The 13,508-nt window shown below is 44.4% G+C and overlaps 1 protein-coding gene across 1 annotated transcript; it reads left to right on the top strand.

Annotated features, from left to right (window-relative positions):
• Positions 1-11: 11 nt before the first annotated feature.
• On the top strand, positions 12-13,399 carry LOC142159923 (gastrula zinc finger protein XlCGF66.1-like). Its single transcript, XM_075214804.1, has 7 exons — positions 12-234; positions 5,061-5,214; positions 6,247-6,438; positions 6,518-6,641; positions 6,753-6,850; positions 7,012-7,120; positions 11,392-13,399. The coding sequence occupies exons 2-7, from the start codon at positions 5,137-5,139 to the stop codon at positions 12,156-12,158; spliced, it is 1,368 nt and encodes a 455-aa protein (XP_075070905.1). The 5' UTR covers positions 12-234; positions 5,061-5,136; the 3' UTR covers positions 12,159-13,399.
• Positions 13,400-13,508: the final 109 nt, after the last annotated feature.

Consider the following 13,508-nt stretch of genomic DNA (forward strand, 5'->3'; position numbering starts at 1 on the left):
CTGTATACACAATGTAACGTTACATTCTGGGACGTATTTATGTCTCAGGTAATATCCCCTTTACTGTGATACAGCGGCCGCCGCTACATGGCAGACACCGGTGATGTGAGAGGGGTTAGATCCCGTCAGACGTCATGATGACATCACCGGGTCATGTGACTCCTGCAGTCCCATTGTGCTCTGTACAGGACGGGCTGCTGCATTGCTGTAGGTGCAGCCCTGGGGGGTGATCAGGTGAGGAGCAGACTGGGGTAATGAGGGGGCATGTGGGGCACACTGGGGTAATGAGGGGCAGTGTGGGGCACACTGGGGTAATGAGGGGCAGTGTGGGGCACACTGGGGTAATGAGGGGGCAGTGTGGGGGCACACTGGAGTAATGAGGGGCAGTGTGGGGCACACTGGGGTAATGAGGGGCAGTGTGGGGCACACTGGGGTAATGAGGGGGCAGTGTGGGGTACACTGGGGTAATGAGGGGCAGTGTGGGGCACACTGGGGTAATGAGGGGGCAGTGTGGGGCACACTGGGGTAATGAGGGGCAGTGTGGGGCACACTGGGGTAATGAGGGGCAGTGTGGGGTAATGAGGGGCAGTGTGGGGCACACTGGGGTAATGAGGGGCAGTGTGGGGCACACTGGGGTAATGAGGGGCAGTGTGGGGCACACTGGGGTAATGAGGGGGCAGTGTGGGGCACACTGGGGTAATGAGGGGGCAGTGTGGGGCACACTGGGGTAATGAGGGGGCAGTGTGGGGCACACTGGGGTAATGAGGGGCACACTGGGGAAATGAGGGGCAGTGTGGGGCACACTGGGGTAATGAGGGGGCAGTGTGGGGCACACTGGGGTAATGAGGGGCAGTGTGGGGCACACTGGGGTAATGAGGGGGCAGTGTGGGGCACACTGGGGTAATGAGGGGCAGTGTGGGGCACACTGGAGTAATGAGGGGCAGTGTGGGGCACACTGGGGTAATGAGGGGCAGTGTGGGGCACACTGGAGTAATGAGGGGCAGTGTGGGGTAATGAGGGGCAGTGTGGGGCACACTGGGGTAATGAGGGGGCAGTGTGGGGCACACTGGGGTAATGAGGGGCAGTGTGGGGCACACTGGGGTAATGAGGGGCAGTGTGGGGCACACTGGAGTAATGAGGGGCAGTGTGGGGTAATGAGGGGCAGTGTGGGGCACACTGGGGTAATGAGGGGCAATGTGGGACACACTGGGGTAATGAGGGGCAATGTGGGGCACACTGGGGTAATGAGGGGCAATGTGGGGCACACTGGGGTAATGAGGGGCATGTGGGGCACACTGGGGTAATGAGGAGGCAGTGTGGGGCACACTGGGGTAATGAGGGGGCAGTGTGGGGCACACTGGGGTAATGAGGGGGCAGTGTGGGGCACACTGGGGTAATGAGGGGGCAGTGTGGGGCACACTAGGGGGTGATCAGGTGAGGAGCAGGGGCAGTGTGGGGTACACTGGGGGGTGATCAGGTGAGGAGCAGGGGCAGTGTGGGGCACACTGGGGGGTGATCAGGTGAGGAGCAGGGGCAGTGTGGGGTACACTGGGGGGTGATCAGGTGAGGAGCAGGGGCAGTGTGGGGCACACTGGAGTAATGAGGGGCAGTGTGGGGCACACTGGGGTAATGAGGGGCAATGTGGGACACACTGGGGTAATGAAGGGCAATGTGGGGCACACTGGGGTAATGTGGGGCACACTGGGGTAATGAGGGGGCAGTGTGGGGAACACTGGGGTAATGAGGGGCAGTGTGAGGCACATGGGTAAGGAGGGGCAGTGTGGGGCACACTGGGGTAATGAGGGGCACACTGGTGTAATGAGGGGCAGTGTGGGGGCACACTGGGGTAATGAGGGGCAGTGTGGGGCACACTGGGGTAATGAGGGGGCAGTGTGGGGCACACTGGGGAATAATCTGAAGATAAGGGGGCATGGGATAGAAAGAGATGGTGACAGGGTGTGTGTGAGAGAAGCTGAGGGCAAAAGTGTGTGTGGTTGCCTGGGCATGCTGGGCTCTTGGGGCAGCTGGGACCTGTAGTGCACCAAGGCAAAATGTAAATCAAATACACACAAAATTGTAAAGTATTTCAATTGAAATAAAAACACCCCTACACAACCCTCATTTACCCTATTTATTGCTCACCTACATCCATGGATTGTTTGAAAAATTAAAAACACTGATAGACACTGGAAAACTAGCTCCTAAGAGCTCCGACGCCTAGTGAGCTGTTAGTGACACTGGTCCTATTTATTACATGGGGATTTCCCTGGCTTGAACTCAAGCTGTGGGATATCCCCATGGTATAAATAGGACTGGTGCCGCTAAACGCTCGCTTTGCAGCGTCTACAAGGGTTTTTTTTTATTTTGCCAAGGCCAGTATTAATGGATTTATTACAGATGAGCACTCTGCATGTAGGTGACCAATAATGAGGGGTGTGTAGAGGTGGTAGTCATTCTGGTGGCAGAATTGAAGAAACAAGAAGTCAAGATAGGGATGTAACAATGTGGCTGGAGGGTGTTGGAGAAAGAAAAAAGTCATTTGATCCCATCAGAACAGATACAGTTCCTTGGGGTTCTGATACAGACCATAGAGGACAAAATATCACTGCCACAGTAGAGGTGTTTAAAGAACCAGTCCCAAAAGCAACATCAAGGGCTAGATTTACTAAGCTGCGGGTTTGAAAAAGTGGGGATGTTGCCTATAGCAACCAATCAGATTCTAGCTTTCATTTATTTAATACTTTCTACAAAATGAAAACTAGAATCTGATTGGTTGCTATAGGCAACATCCCCACTTTTTCAAACCCGCAGCTTAGTAAATCTAGCCCAAGTGTCAAGAATGGGACTTCGGTTGTTGGGGACATTTTTTATCCACCATAGGAGTCATCCGATAGGAATATAGCGCTCCAGGTGGAACTGGAATGATAGAATGACTTCTCTGAACAATGTAATCACCCCTCAAAGGCAACCAGACAGTTTCTCAGCTCAAAGTGACAAAATGAGTATCGCTTTTGGAGCTGGAGGGGATAATGCAACAGATGCCAATAGTACAAGCTGGGGAGCTTGCTTTCAGGGTCAACTAGCGCAAGGCAAATGGTCACTGAACGAGAAAGGTCTTCGTATAAATGTTTTGAAAATGAGAGCAATGTGGAAAGCATTTCAACATTTCTATCTTCATCTAAGAGGGAAGTATCTCAAAATTTTCTCTGACCGCAGGACAGTGATAGCCTTTCTAAATTGACAGTGAGGTATCAGAAGCCAAATCTTGATAGTGGAAGTTAAAAACATCATGTCCTGGGTAGAGAGGAACCTGAAGTCCCAACCTCAGAATAGCCAGATAACGGATTAGATTGGGATCTTGAAGCAGTGACGTTTATTAGCTCAAGCCGTCCTTATAAGGACAGTCACACATGCCAGTTTGTGGTGCTTCCAGAAGTTACAGATGGATTGATACATTTATTGGTCAAACAGTGTTCTTTTTATACACATTCTGACATTCATGTTGGCAGGGGTTAACCCAGCCCCTGCCCCAGCTGGCACCGCAACGTCTGATAAATTACAAGCACTAATTACCATTAGGATGTAATATATCCTCTGACCTTGGAGCTAATGCAATTTAAGCTTTAACAAAATATACATGAATCCGTGATTTCCTAAACTTTGGTCTTACGTTTCCTATATTACATGCATCCTGTATTAAGGAGATAGCAGCATGTCTGATTACCCCGTCCTGTGTCTACAGGCTATAGGATGTGTTGGACACTCACAAATCAAAAGGTCTAATTAGCACGGGGGACTTTCTTTTGAAAAGTTACAAAAACAAGTTTTCTCCAACAAATAGCTATTGCATCAGAAATCAATACATGAGTATGAAAATAAATACATTTATACTCCAAGTGCAGGGACTTGGTCCTTTCTGGCGCTGCGCGCCGGTTACTAACCAGCGCCACAGCACCCATACATTAAATGTTTACATTAAAATTAATAAATATACCCTTTAATCCATTAGTGCTGAGGTTTAACCCATTCGGCACAGCGACATCAGGTATTAACCCATTCTATGCTCCATCAGTCATCTTGGTAAGGGGGACCCGGTCACAAGATCATCTGATGGTTCCATGGACATTCCATCTGGGGTATTTTTTTCTCCATTTCCACTTATCACTTGCATGCTAAGACATTTTGAAAAGAAAGGGCAGAAGTAATAACAATTGTTCCATTCAGGCTGGGAACAGCCTTGGTGAAAGCCTCTTTGGACTGATCTACTACACCAAGACCTAGTTTTTCATCCAGATCCAGACAGGCTGGCTTGGAGAGTGAGCAAAGTTACTCAGGAGAAAGAGAGTCTCAGAACAGGTATTCAATACACTATTACAGGCAAGAAAGAAGAATTATTCAGATTGCAGGAATTGGAAAATGCTTACAATATAGTGTGGCTCTAGGTTCAATCCAACAGCAGCTGCCTGCGACAGGATGGACCGCCTATGCCACCCTGTCTGTTGTCGCTGGGAAACGGCTGGGCTTACTTTGCCACCGTTCCCTTTTGTTATCCCAAAGGCGCCCTCTAACCGGTGTAGGAGGGGCTTACAAATGCTGCCACCACTGGACTCCTTACCTGAATCCAGAACCAGGTTCCTTCTGGGTAACTGACGCTGCTAGTGTATTCCATTGCTGGTGTACCTGGGCTGGTACCCACAGACACACACATTGAGAACGCACTAACCACACAGCACCACTGTTCAGAACTGAGCCCAAGGTCTCAGCACTGTGTAATAACGCTATTCCTTGTGTCATCATGCTGCCACCTCTGCCCAGGAATCAGTGGACAGGAAACATTTCTACGTATTTCTAGGCACCAAATTGGTGTTTGGGAGGAACCAAAATCCTGGCCATAATAGAACAATTGGTTTACCTTTAAGCAATGTTCTGGTGAAGGATTCTGAGGGGTGTTGTGAAGCTGGATCAGAGAAACTTCAGAGACACAGTCTGGTCATTCAGCGCTTCATAATTGAGTGTTACATGTGTACTCTGTGATGTTTAATATATTTATTCTTAAATAGCTGAGCTGGGAGGAACCAGAGAGTTTTTATTAGAAGTTACCCAAGTGTGAGACGAGTCCTGTGCAAGTTACTGAGGATGGACAAGGACAGGAGTCACATGACGGAGATGATATTAAATCTGAACCTGGAGATCATATACCTGCTGATTGGAGAGGTGAGGGATTCTGGGAATTCTGCAGTTATATCACTCTTATCACTATTAATAAAACAGGAACCTGATTGGAGAGGCGAGGGACTCTGGGAAAGTCACAGCAATGTCTTATCTCTTAATAATGCAGGGAGCTGACTGGGGAAGTGAGAGGTTCTGGGAGAGGCTCAACCCCTTGTGATTCTGGTCTTTGAGATGCATCCTGTAACTGTTTTGTATATAAGGAGTGTACAGTTGGATGTTGCTGGCAGTATTATCTGTGGCCGGTAGCTTCTGTGAGACCTCTATAGAGACAATTATATTACAATCTTTATAGTATCTGGTTCATTTTATGTTTCTTTATAAAAATGTGCAACGATGTTGCCTTCTAAGTATATCTCAGACTGACTGGTTCCTCTTGACCACTTACTATGGATCAGGACTGCTGGGTAGCAGGCTGAACATTGCCACAATTAATTAAATAACACAGGACTTCCGGGGAATAGATTTGATTGTTGACTTATCTCTTGGTAACAGGATACAGTAAGGCACGATCGGTTCTTGAAAGTGATAGTTTATTCCAGTTAAAGAGTCCTTTCTAAGGACCATTTACACACCAGTTAGGTGTGATCACCAACAATACAGATGGAATACACACTTTACATGCACATTACAGCGCTTGTTATACAGTTTTTTGGCACACATTTAGCAGGAGGTGATCCCGTCTCTTTAAACAATACAGACTGAATCATGCAGCTAGCACGTCAATTAGTCTTAAGGGGTTTTAACACTGTTACTAGTGGAATGGGGGAGTGTGCACGAGCTTCTAGGGGGAGGGAGACTCAACCTCCTCTTCTGCCCTGGTGCCATCAAGTCTCAGGCAGGTGATTTAATCTTTAATCTTCTTCCTAAAGACCCCTGACTCACAAGTTGTCTGTTTTCTCTCTATTGTATTATATGCTCTGTCTCAGATAAAAGTGTAAGTCCCAAAAATGTCACCCACGCTGGGATTTTTTTTTTTGCATTTCCATTTTTATTGATGTCTCACTCATTACACAGAATTACACAATAGTGAAGAAGACATCTGATGAGTGTGTGACACCCAGTAGCCATTCCAGTGTGTCAGGAGGATTGAGCAGGACCCAGAGACCCATCACGGTGCCTCCACCTCACTCAGTGATACATGAGAGAGACAATGACCAGAAGATCCTGGAACTCGCCAACAAGATCATTCAGCTGCTGACTGGAGAGGTGACTGCTGGGAATGGGACATTATACAGTAACACCAGGGGCTGTGTCTAATTGATAGCTAAATAATTGTGTATTTCAGATTACTATGAGGTGTCAGGATGTTGCTGTCTATTTGTCCATGGGGGAGTGGGAGTATTTAGAAGGACACAAAGGTCTGTATGGGGTCGTGATGATGGAGAATCACCAGACCATCACATCACAGAGTAAGAAGACTTTCATTTGTTGTAAAAGAGAGAACAATTTTGAGGTCACCTAGATACACATCATCTGATAATCACATATAAACAAAGTAACAATCACTGTGTCTCTTACAGATGGACCCACTAATAGAAATACCCAAGAGGGATGTCCCTGTCCTCTTTATTCACAGGATTGTAAGGCGGAAAATCACAATATCCCACAGGAGTATCAGGTAGATGGGATTTAGGCTCTCTCTAAATACCAATGTGACTTTTCACTATATGATCTCTAGATAAGCAATGTATGTGTTATGACTAATATTCTTTTGTTAAATCTCAATAATGAAATCAGGCATCATTAAAGTGTTATTTTATTGTTTTCTGGGTTATTTAGAGTTACAATCTGAGTGATAAGATAGAAGTTATTGAGGGAGAAGAAGAGACGTATGTGAGGGGTGATCAGCAGTGTAAGGAGGAGGAAATCCCTACAGATATCAGCACAGGTCAGTAATAAACACTTATTACATAGTCACATATTCTCCTTGTCAGTACAAACAAATGTGGAAAAAGTATCTGGCAAATGGGGGAGTGAGGATCCAGCAGCCCCTTTTAGACTCTTGTTCTCCTCCTCACATTATATCATTGTGCTACCAGCCCAGAGATCTGACCAGTCTCCTCCCCACACTCTCTGGTGTTTCTCATACATCAGAAGCCATCAGCCCCTATTAGACTCCTGTTCTCCTCCTCACATCATATAATTGTGCTACCAACCAAGAGACCTGACCAGCCTCATCACACTCAGGTGATTCTCATGTGTCAGTACAAGGGATGTCGCCATAGTGATTCCAATACTGACCAAAGGCATGAGAACAGTGTGACATTACCCATGATCCTCCCTGTGCACAACGACATGTGACATTACCCATCATCTTCCCTCTGTAATACCTAAATGTTTGGTTCTCAATATGTGTGTTGTAATGAGGAATGATCTCTGGTAGTAAGTTTTTCCAGTAATTCGTGTTTTGGTGCATAATAAAGGGACTCCACCTGGTAACTCAGACTTTAAACATATGTACACTTTAATTGTCAGCCTAAAGAATCTGAAAAAACAAACAAACTCCCAGCCCCCATTCAGGGCACTACCTCACTTCTTCGCTCCTCTCTAATCAGTGGACAGCTTAGCCCGCAACAATACCCTGTCCATATACTGCTGCGGTTATTAACCCATTTGATGCTACAGCAGCCATCATGACAAGGTGGGAGAAGAGGGGGACGCGGCCACACTAAGTTTCAGGTCTCCCACAGATTACAGTTCATCTCTCCGTAGTGATGATGTGAGAAAATGGTAATTCCTGCCCAAGGTGGATGCTTCAATAGATTGCCTCTCCAAGGCATCCACTATTCAGAACATTGCTACCTCATGGGAAAGCGTGGACAGGAAAATGAAGGCCACCCTTAAAACTGTTTACGCAGCGATGGGAGCCTCACCTAGACCCAGATTAACGTCAGCTTTTGTCAGTAAATAAGGAGGTAGTTAGATGGGGTAGAACAGTTGCTGGAGACCTGGAATCTGACAGATCTAGATCAAATTTGTTTTCCCTGGTAAAACATGTCTGGAAGGTCTATCTAAATTCTTGGTGAAGCCTCCGTTGATATGGGACTCATTGGGGTTATAATTTCAATCTCAGCAGTTGGGTCACATTGTGCCCTCTGGCTTCAGACCTAGGAGGCAGACGCAGAATCCAGGAGGACCCTGGAGGTTCTTCCATACTCTGGCGATGCCCTGTTTTGTCCCAAACTGGATACAATTATTGCCCAGGTCAAAGGGGGAAAGAGTTCCTTTAGTTATTCTCTTCACTAATTTCCATACTGTTAGTGCTCCTAGGTTCAAGGACCCTAGGTTTCCCTACTTTCGACACAGGGAGGGAGTTAAAAATAGGTAGACAGGCTTAGACAACTAGACATCCAGCTTCCAAGACCTCTGACAAGCAGTCAGCATGATGGGCAGACTGTCTGCTTGGGAACTCCTGTGATGGGAGTCCGTCTGCTCTCTTCCAGTAGCAGTCTTTAAAATTCCCTGCAGATGCCTTTGTTAGAGGCATAGTAATCTGGGTATGCATGATAGATATCCAGGCATCCCCACCCAGGCACTTTTTCTCCACTGGTGTTTCTGGAGACAGGGCAAAATGTGTTGCCTTAAGAGAAGCCATTTAGACCTTTAGTTCAGCAGGAGTAGTTATTCCCTTTCTAGGAAGCAAAAAGGTTTGGGATTTTACTCAAATCTTGTCCTGATTGTAACGTCATATTATACCTAAACGATCTGCTTGTCTGCTTCAGTCCCATATTCCGGAGACGGACCAGGTTTTAGAGACTCATTATTGGATAATAAACTACAAGAAATCCAACCTGACCCCTTCCCAATGGATGATCTTCTTGGACCTTCCGTTTGACACCTGTCCGCAATTGGTGTTCTTACCAGAGGACAAGATCCTCTCCCTACAGGGACTATAGAAGTCTCTGTTAGCTCGCAGGCAAGTGTCAGTTTGCCTGCCTCAAAGGTAGAAGCAATGTTTCCTAGGACTTTCATACAGTTTGCCCAGTTCCACATGAGGACATTCCAGATCAAGTTGATTTCCAAAGTCGCACAATTTCTTGATCGGGCCATCCTTCAGACTGGCTGTGGAGGTGTGAGTCTTGGACCACTTGTTGCTGAGGAACAACAGCCATCTGGGAATGGACATTAATGACCACAGACGCCTGTCAGCGTAGTTGGGGGGCAGTTGTGCTTCACAGGTTCCAAAGGTCTTTGGTCGGGAGCTTGGACTCCAATATTCTGGAACTCAGAGTGGTCTTCACCGCTCTAGCCACAAGACAGCAGTTCTTATGATGAAGGGCCATAAAGGTTCAATCAGACAATTCTTTGACACTGCCAAGAGTGCCCTGATAATAAGAGAGACCGCCAGAATTTTCCGTTGTTTTGGGTGGATCACAATATTCTGGGCATTTCAGCAGTCTACATCCTAGGGGTAGAGAACTGGGAAATTGAATTTCTCAGCAGGGAGGCCCTTTTTCCCAGGTAATGGTCTCTTCACCCGGATGTATTCCATTAACTGGTGGTCAGGTGATGTCAAACAAACATCGACATGATGGTTTCTTGTTTGAACCATAAGATGGCATTTTTCTGCTCCAAAACAAGGGATCTGCAGGTGTTTCTTATAGACGTCATGTCGGTTCCTTGGAACTTGCATCTGATCTACTTGTTCCCGCTGTTAGAGATGCTTCCATTATGCTAAAACGGGTAGAGAGAAAAGGCGCTTGAGTGATTCTCATTGCACTGGACTGGCTCAGGAGATATTGGTACCCTGGCATACTAAGCATGGCAGAAGGCCTGCTCTCTAAAGCTAGACTTGTTAAGTCATGGCCCCCTTCCTCCACCAGAGGTTATCTTTGCTGGCTTTAACGGTGTGGCTGTTGAGGACATGATTGTAAAAGCCAAGACTTCCTCTGACAGTGTGATCCAGACCATGATTAAGGGTAGAAAGTTGATTTTGGATGGAAACCACCACAGGGTTTGGAAGATTTACATCTGTTTCTGTGAATTGATGGGGTTTCCTACATCTAGCATCATTTTGTTTAAGCCACACTTCATAACAAGTGTTTTCATTCACAACTTCCATAGTTTATCAAGTAGACTCAGGTGCACTCCTGATTTTCCACCGAGGCTGTGTCACTTGTAGGTCAAAATATCAAAATGTTTACAGTTGCTGTAATTCACATATTGCTTGCATAGACCTTTACATACATTCTCTCCACCACATTGTACAAACTAGCTTTGGTAGTAGCACAGGGCAGCTGCCTGACTCAAAGTGGCTTCAGATAGGTGTTTTTAATCCTGTAGAGGAGTATCCTGTATTTCAAGGCATGAAGAGGTGACCAGCTAGCGCCACCTAGCCTGTTATTACCACAGTATACTAACACTACAATACTAAAGTAAAATAGCTTGTGATTGCCTTCACCCTAATATCACAACATACACTTCACACTAATTCCAATTTCTTGCACACAATAGCTCCCCTCCAGTCTTTTTGCTTGAATGCTCTTCATCTTCTAATCAGTCTCTTTATCCTGCTCTACTCTTATGCTTTCTTCCACTTTCTGCTGTTGCCCATCCGTGCCTTGCTCCATTCTTCTTTGTCCTGATGCTTTCTTCCACTTTCTGCTGTTGCCCATCCGTGCCTTGCTCCATTCTTCTCTGTCCTGATGCTTTCTTCCACTCGGTGCCTTCATTGTTCTGTTTTGAGATGTCCTACTTTGCTATATTCCACCTTGCTGCACTCCTTTCCTCTCAGTACATGTCTAAATGCAAGCATCAGTCTAAAGTAGCATCAGGAATCTGGCTGCAGGGCTAAACTAGTGAAGATGCTACCTACGTGTCAACATGGAACACTTTGAGTAGTGTAGATTAGATAGATGCATGGATTGGGTGTGCCATTAAGTTAGTTCACCTCTGGATGGCCCATATGTATGCTTGGGAAATATTACCCACCACACCAAAGTCTGCATTTTGGCTGGAGTTGTCCACTGTGGCTGGGTCTATGCAATGTGCTTGCTAATGCAGTTGTGTTATATTTTATGCCAATGTTTTATCTGTTACACAAATCATAAAGGTAATTAAGTGCTTCTGATTTGCAAATAGAAATTAAACAACTTCTTGAACTCAATGATAGTATGAAAACTTGCTCCCTAAATTTACATACAGTTATTTCATTTCCAGCAGATAGACACGAAAGGAGGAATACCCCAGAGGGATATATCATTTCATCTCCAGACTTCAAAATAGAAGATAACATCACACAAAATTCTCCAAGAGAAAACCCTATTACCCTAAATATACATCCAGTATTTCACAGTGCAGATAGGTCACCTGATGCTTGTAATAATCAGGAATGCTCTCCTGATAAGTCAGATAATTTTACACATGGAATAGAACATACAGGTACAATATTTTCTTGTTCTGAATGTAGTAAATGTTTTATAAATCAGTCAATGTTTGTTAGACATCAAAGAACCCACACAGGTAAACTATTTTCATGTTCTCAATGTGTTAAATGCTTTACACAAAAATCAGATCTTGTTAAACATCAGATAACTCATACAGGTGAGAAGCCATTTCCTTGTTCTGAGTGTGGCAAATGTTTTACACGAAAATCAGATCTTGTCAAACATCTGAGAACTCACACAGGAGAGAAACCATTTCCATGTTCTGAGTGTGGTAAATGTTTTACACGAAAATCAGTTCTTGTTGTTCATCAGAGAATTCACACAGGTGAGAAACCATTTCCATGTTCTGAGTGTGGGAAATGTTTTTCATATAAATCACATCTTGCTGTACATCAGAGAATTCACACAGGTGAGAAACCATTTCTATGTTCTGAGTGTGGAAAATATTTTACACGAAAATCATATCTTATTGCACATCAGAGACTTCACACAGGTGAGATGCCATTTTCGTGTTTGGATTGTGGGAAATGTTTTACATGAAAATCAGAGCTTGTTGCACATCTGGAACTTAACACACTCAAAGCATTTTCACGCTTTGAGTGTTGAAAATGCTGTTACAAAACTCTTGGACATTATAAAATACACATACACTTAGGAGAAAAGAAATTTCCAGGCTTGCAGCAATGCTCTAAATATGTAGATAAACTGTATTTTAAATATATATAAATGCTCAAAATAAGCATAAATACCTGAAAAAAGCAATAATTGAATTTCTGCAACAAAAAACTAAGAAAAAGAATAAAAGGTTTAACAAAATAAAATCTAGCGCTGTGATAATATCAAATTTAAAATTCTGCCTTTTAAAAGCAGAACAGTTGGTTTTATAAACCGTTAACAATGGGCTGTGTTACAATTTAAATGTCATATTACAATTGGTTGAAGTAGTATTTAGGCATTTCATAGTACATTGAAGTCCCAAGGCTGCGATGGGATTTTTAAGAAGTGAAGAATTTTTTTGTCCAACAAAACTGATTAGGAACATCTGTTCTTATAATTAACTCGTCCACTGCTGCTCACATCTCTCTTCAGCACACAAACAAATTTAATTTCAGTAACAAAAAATACCACATCAAATAAAAGGGTAAAAATAAAATAAGATAATACAATGTAATTATATTTAATGCTAATATATTATCCATTCAAAAATACCTTTGACAATTCCCCCATTTGATAGTTACATCAACTATCACACATTTTTATGATGTTGTATTTGTTTATACAGTTCTATAATTTCTTCCCCTATATTACTGTCCTTTTCAATTTCTTTACTCAATATTTTCTTATAAAATTTCAACAATACTGGAATAAATATTAATACAAAACAGATAATAATATTTCTAATGAATGCAACAATGATTGAAACCATGTACCAAAACCTGCAAAACATTATTTTTTATCTAACCACAAACATCAGGGGTTAAATGTATCAAGGTCCAATTTTTATTTTTTTTTCAGCATGTTAAAATCTGGGCAAATCGTGGGTGATAACCCGCGATTTCAGTCCAAAAGTTCTCAAATGTATTAAGCTGCGATTTTTATGCTGACCTTCAAAATCGCTGGTCATCTCTGGCGATTTGCTGCGATATCAAACACTCCCGTGTTTAGCAAACTCTCCTGTGTTGTCCTTATCTAGCTGCGAGATTAGTAAACACATCACAGTTACACTGTCCCTGCCTATAGGGTCGGAGGTCCCTGCAACTGTCAAAACTGTTAAAAATAGATAAAAGAAAAGAATGAATCGTGGGGTCCCCCGTCCGAGCAATATTAACCCTAGTGCTGCCCCTTCCCCCCCCCCCCCCCCGCCCGATTTTCACTTAACCAGCACTAGGC

Source organism: Mixophyes fleayi, chromosome 6 (assembly GCF_038048845.1).
Source record: "Mixophyes fleayi isolate aMixFle1 chromosome 6, aMixFle1.hap1, whole genome shotgun sequence".
Taxonomy (NCBI): Eukaryota; Metazoa; Chordata; class Amphibia; order Anura; family Limnodynastidae; genus Mixophyes; species Mixophyes fleayi.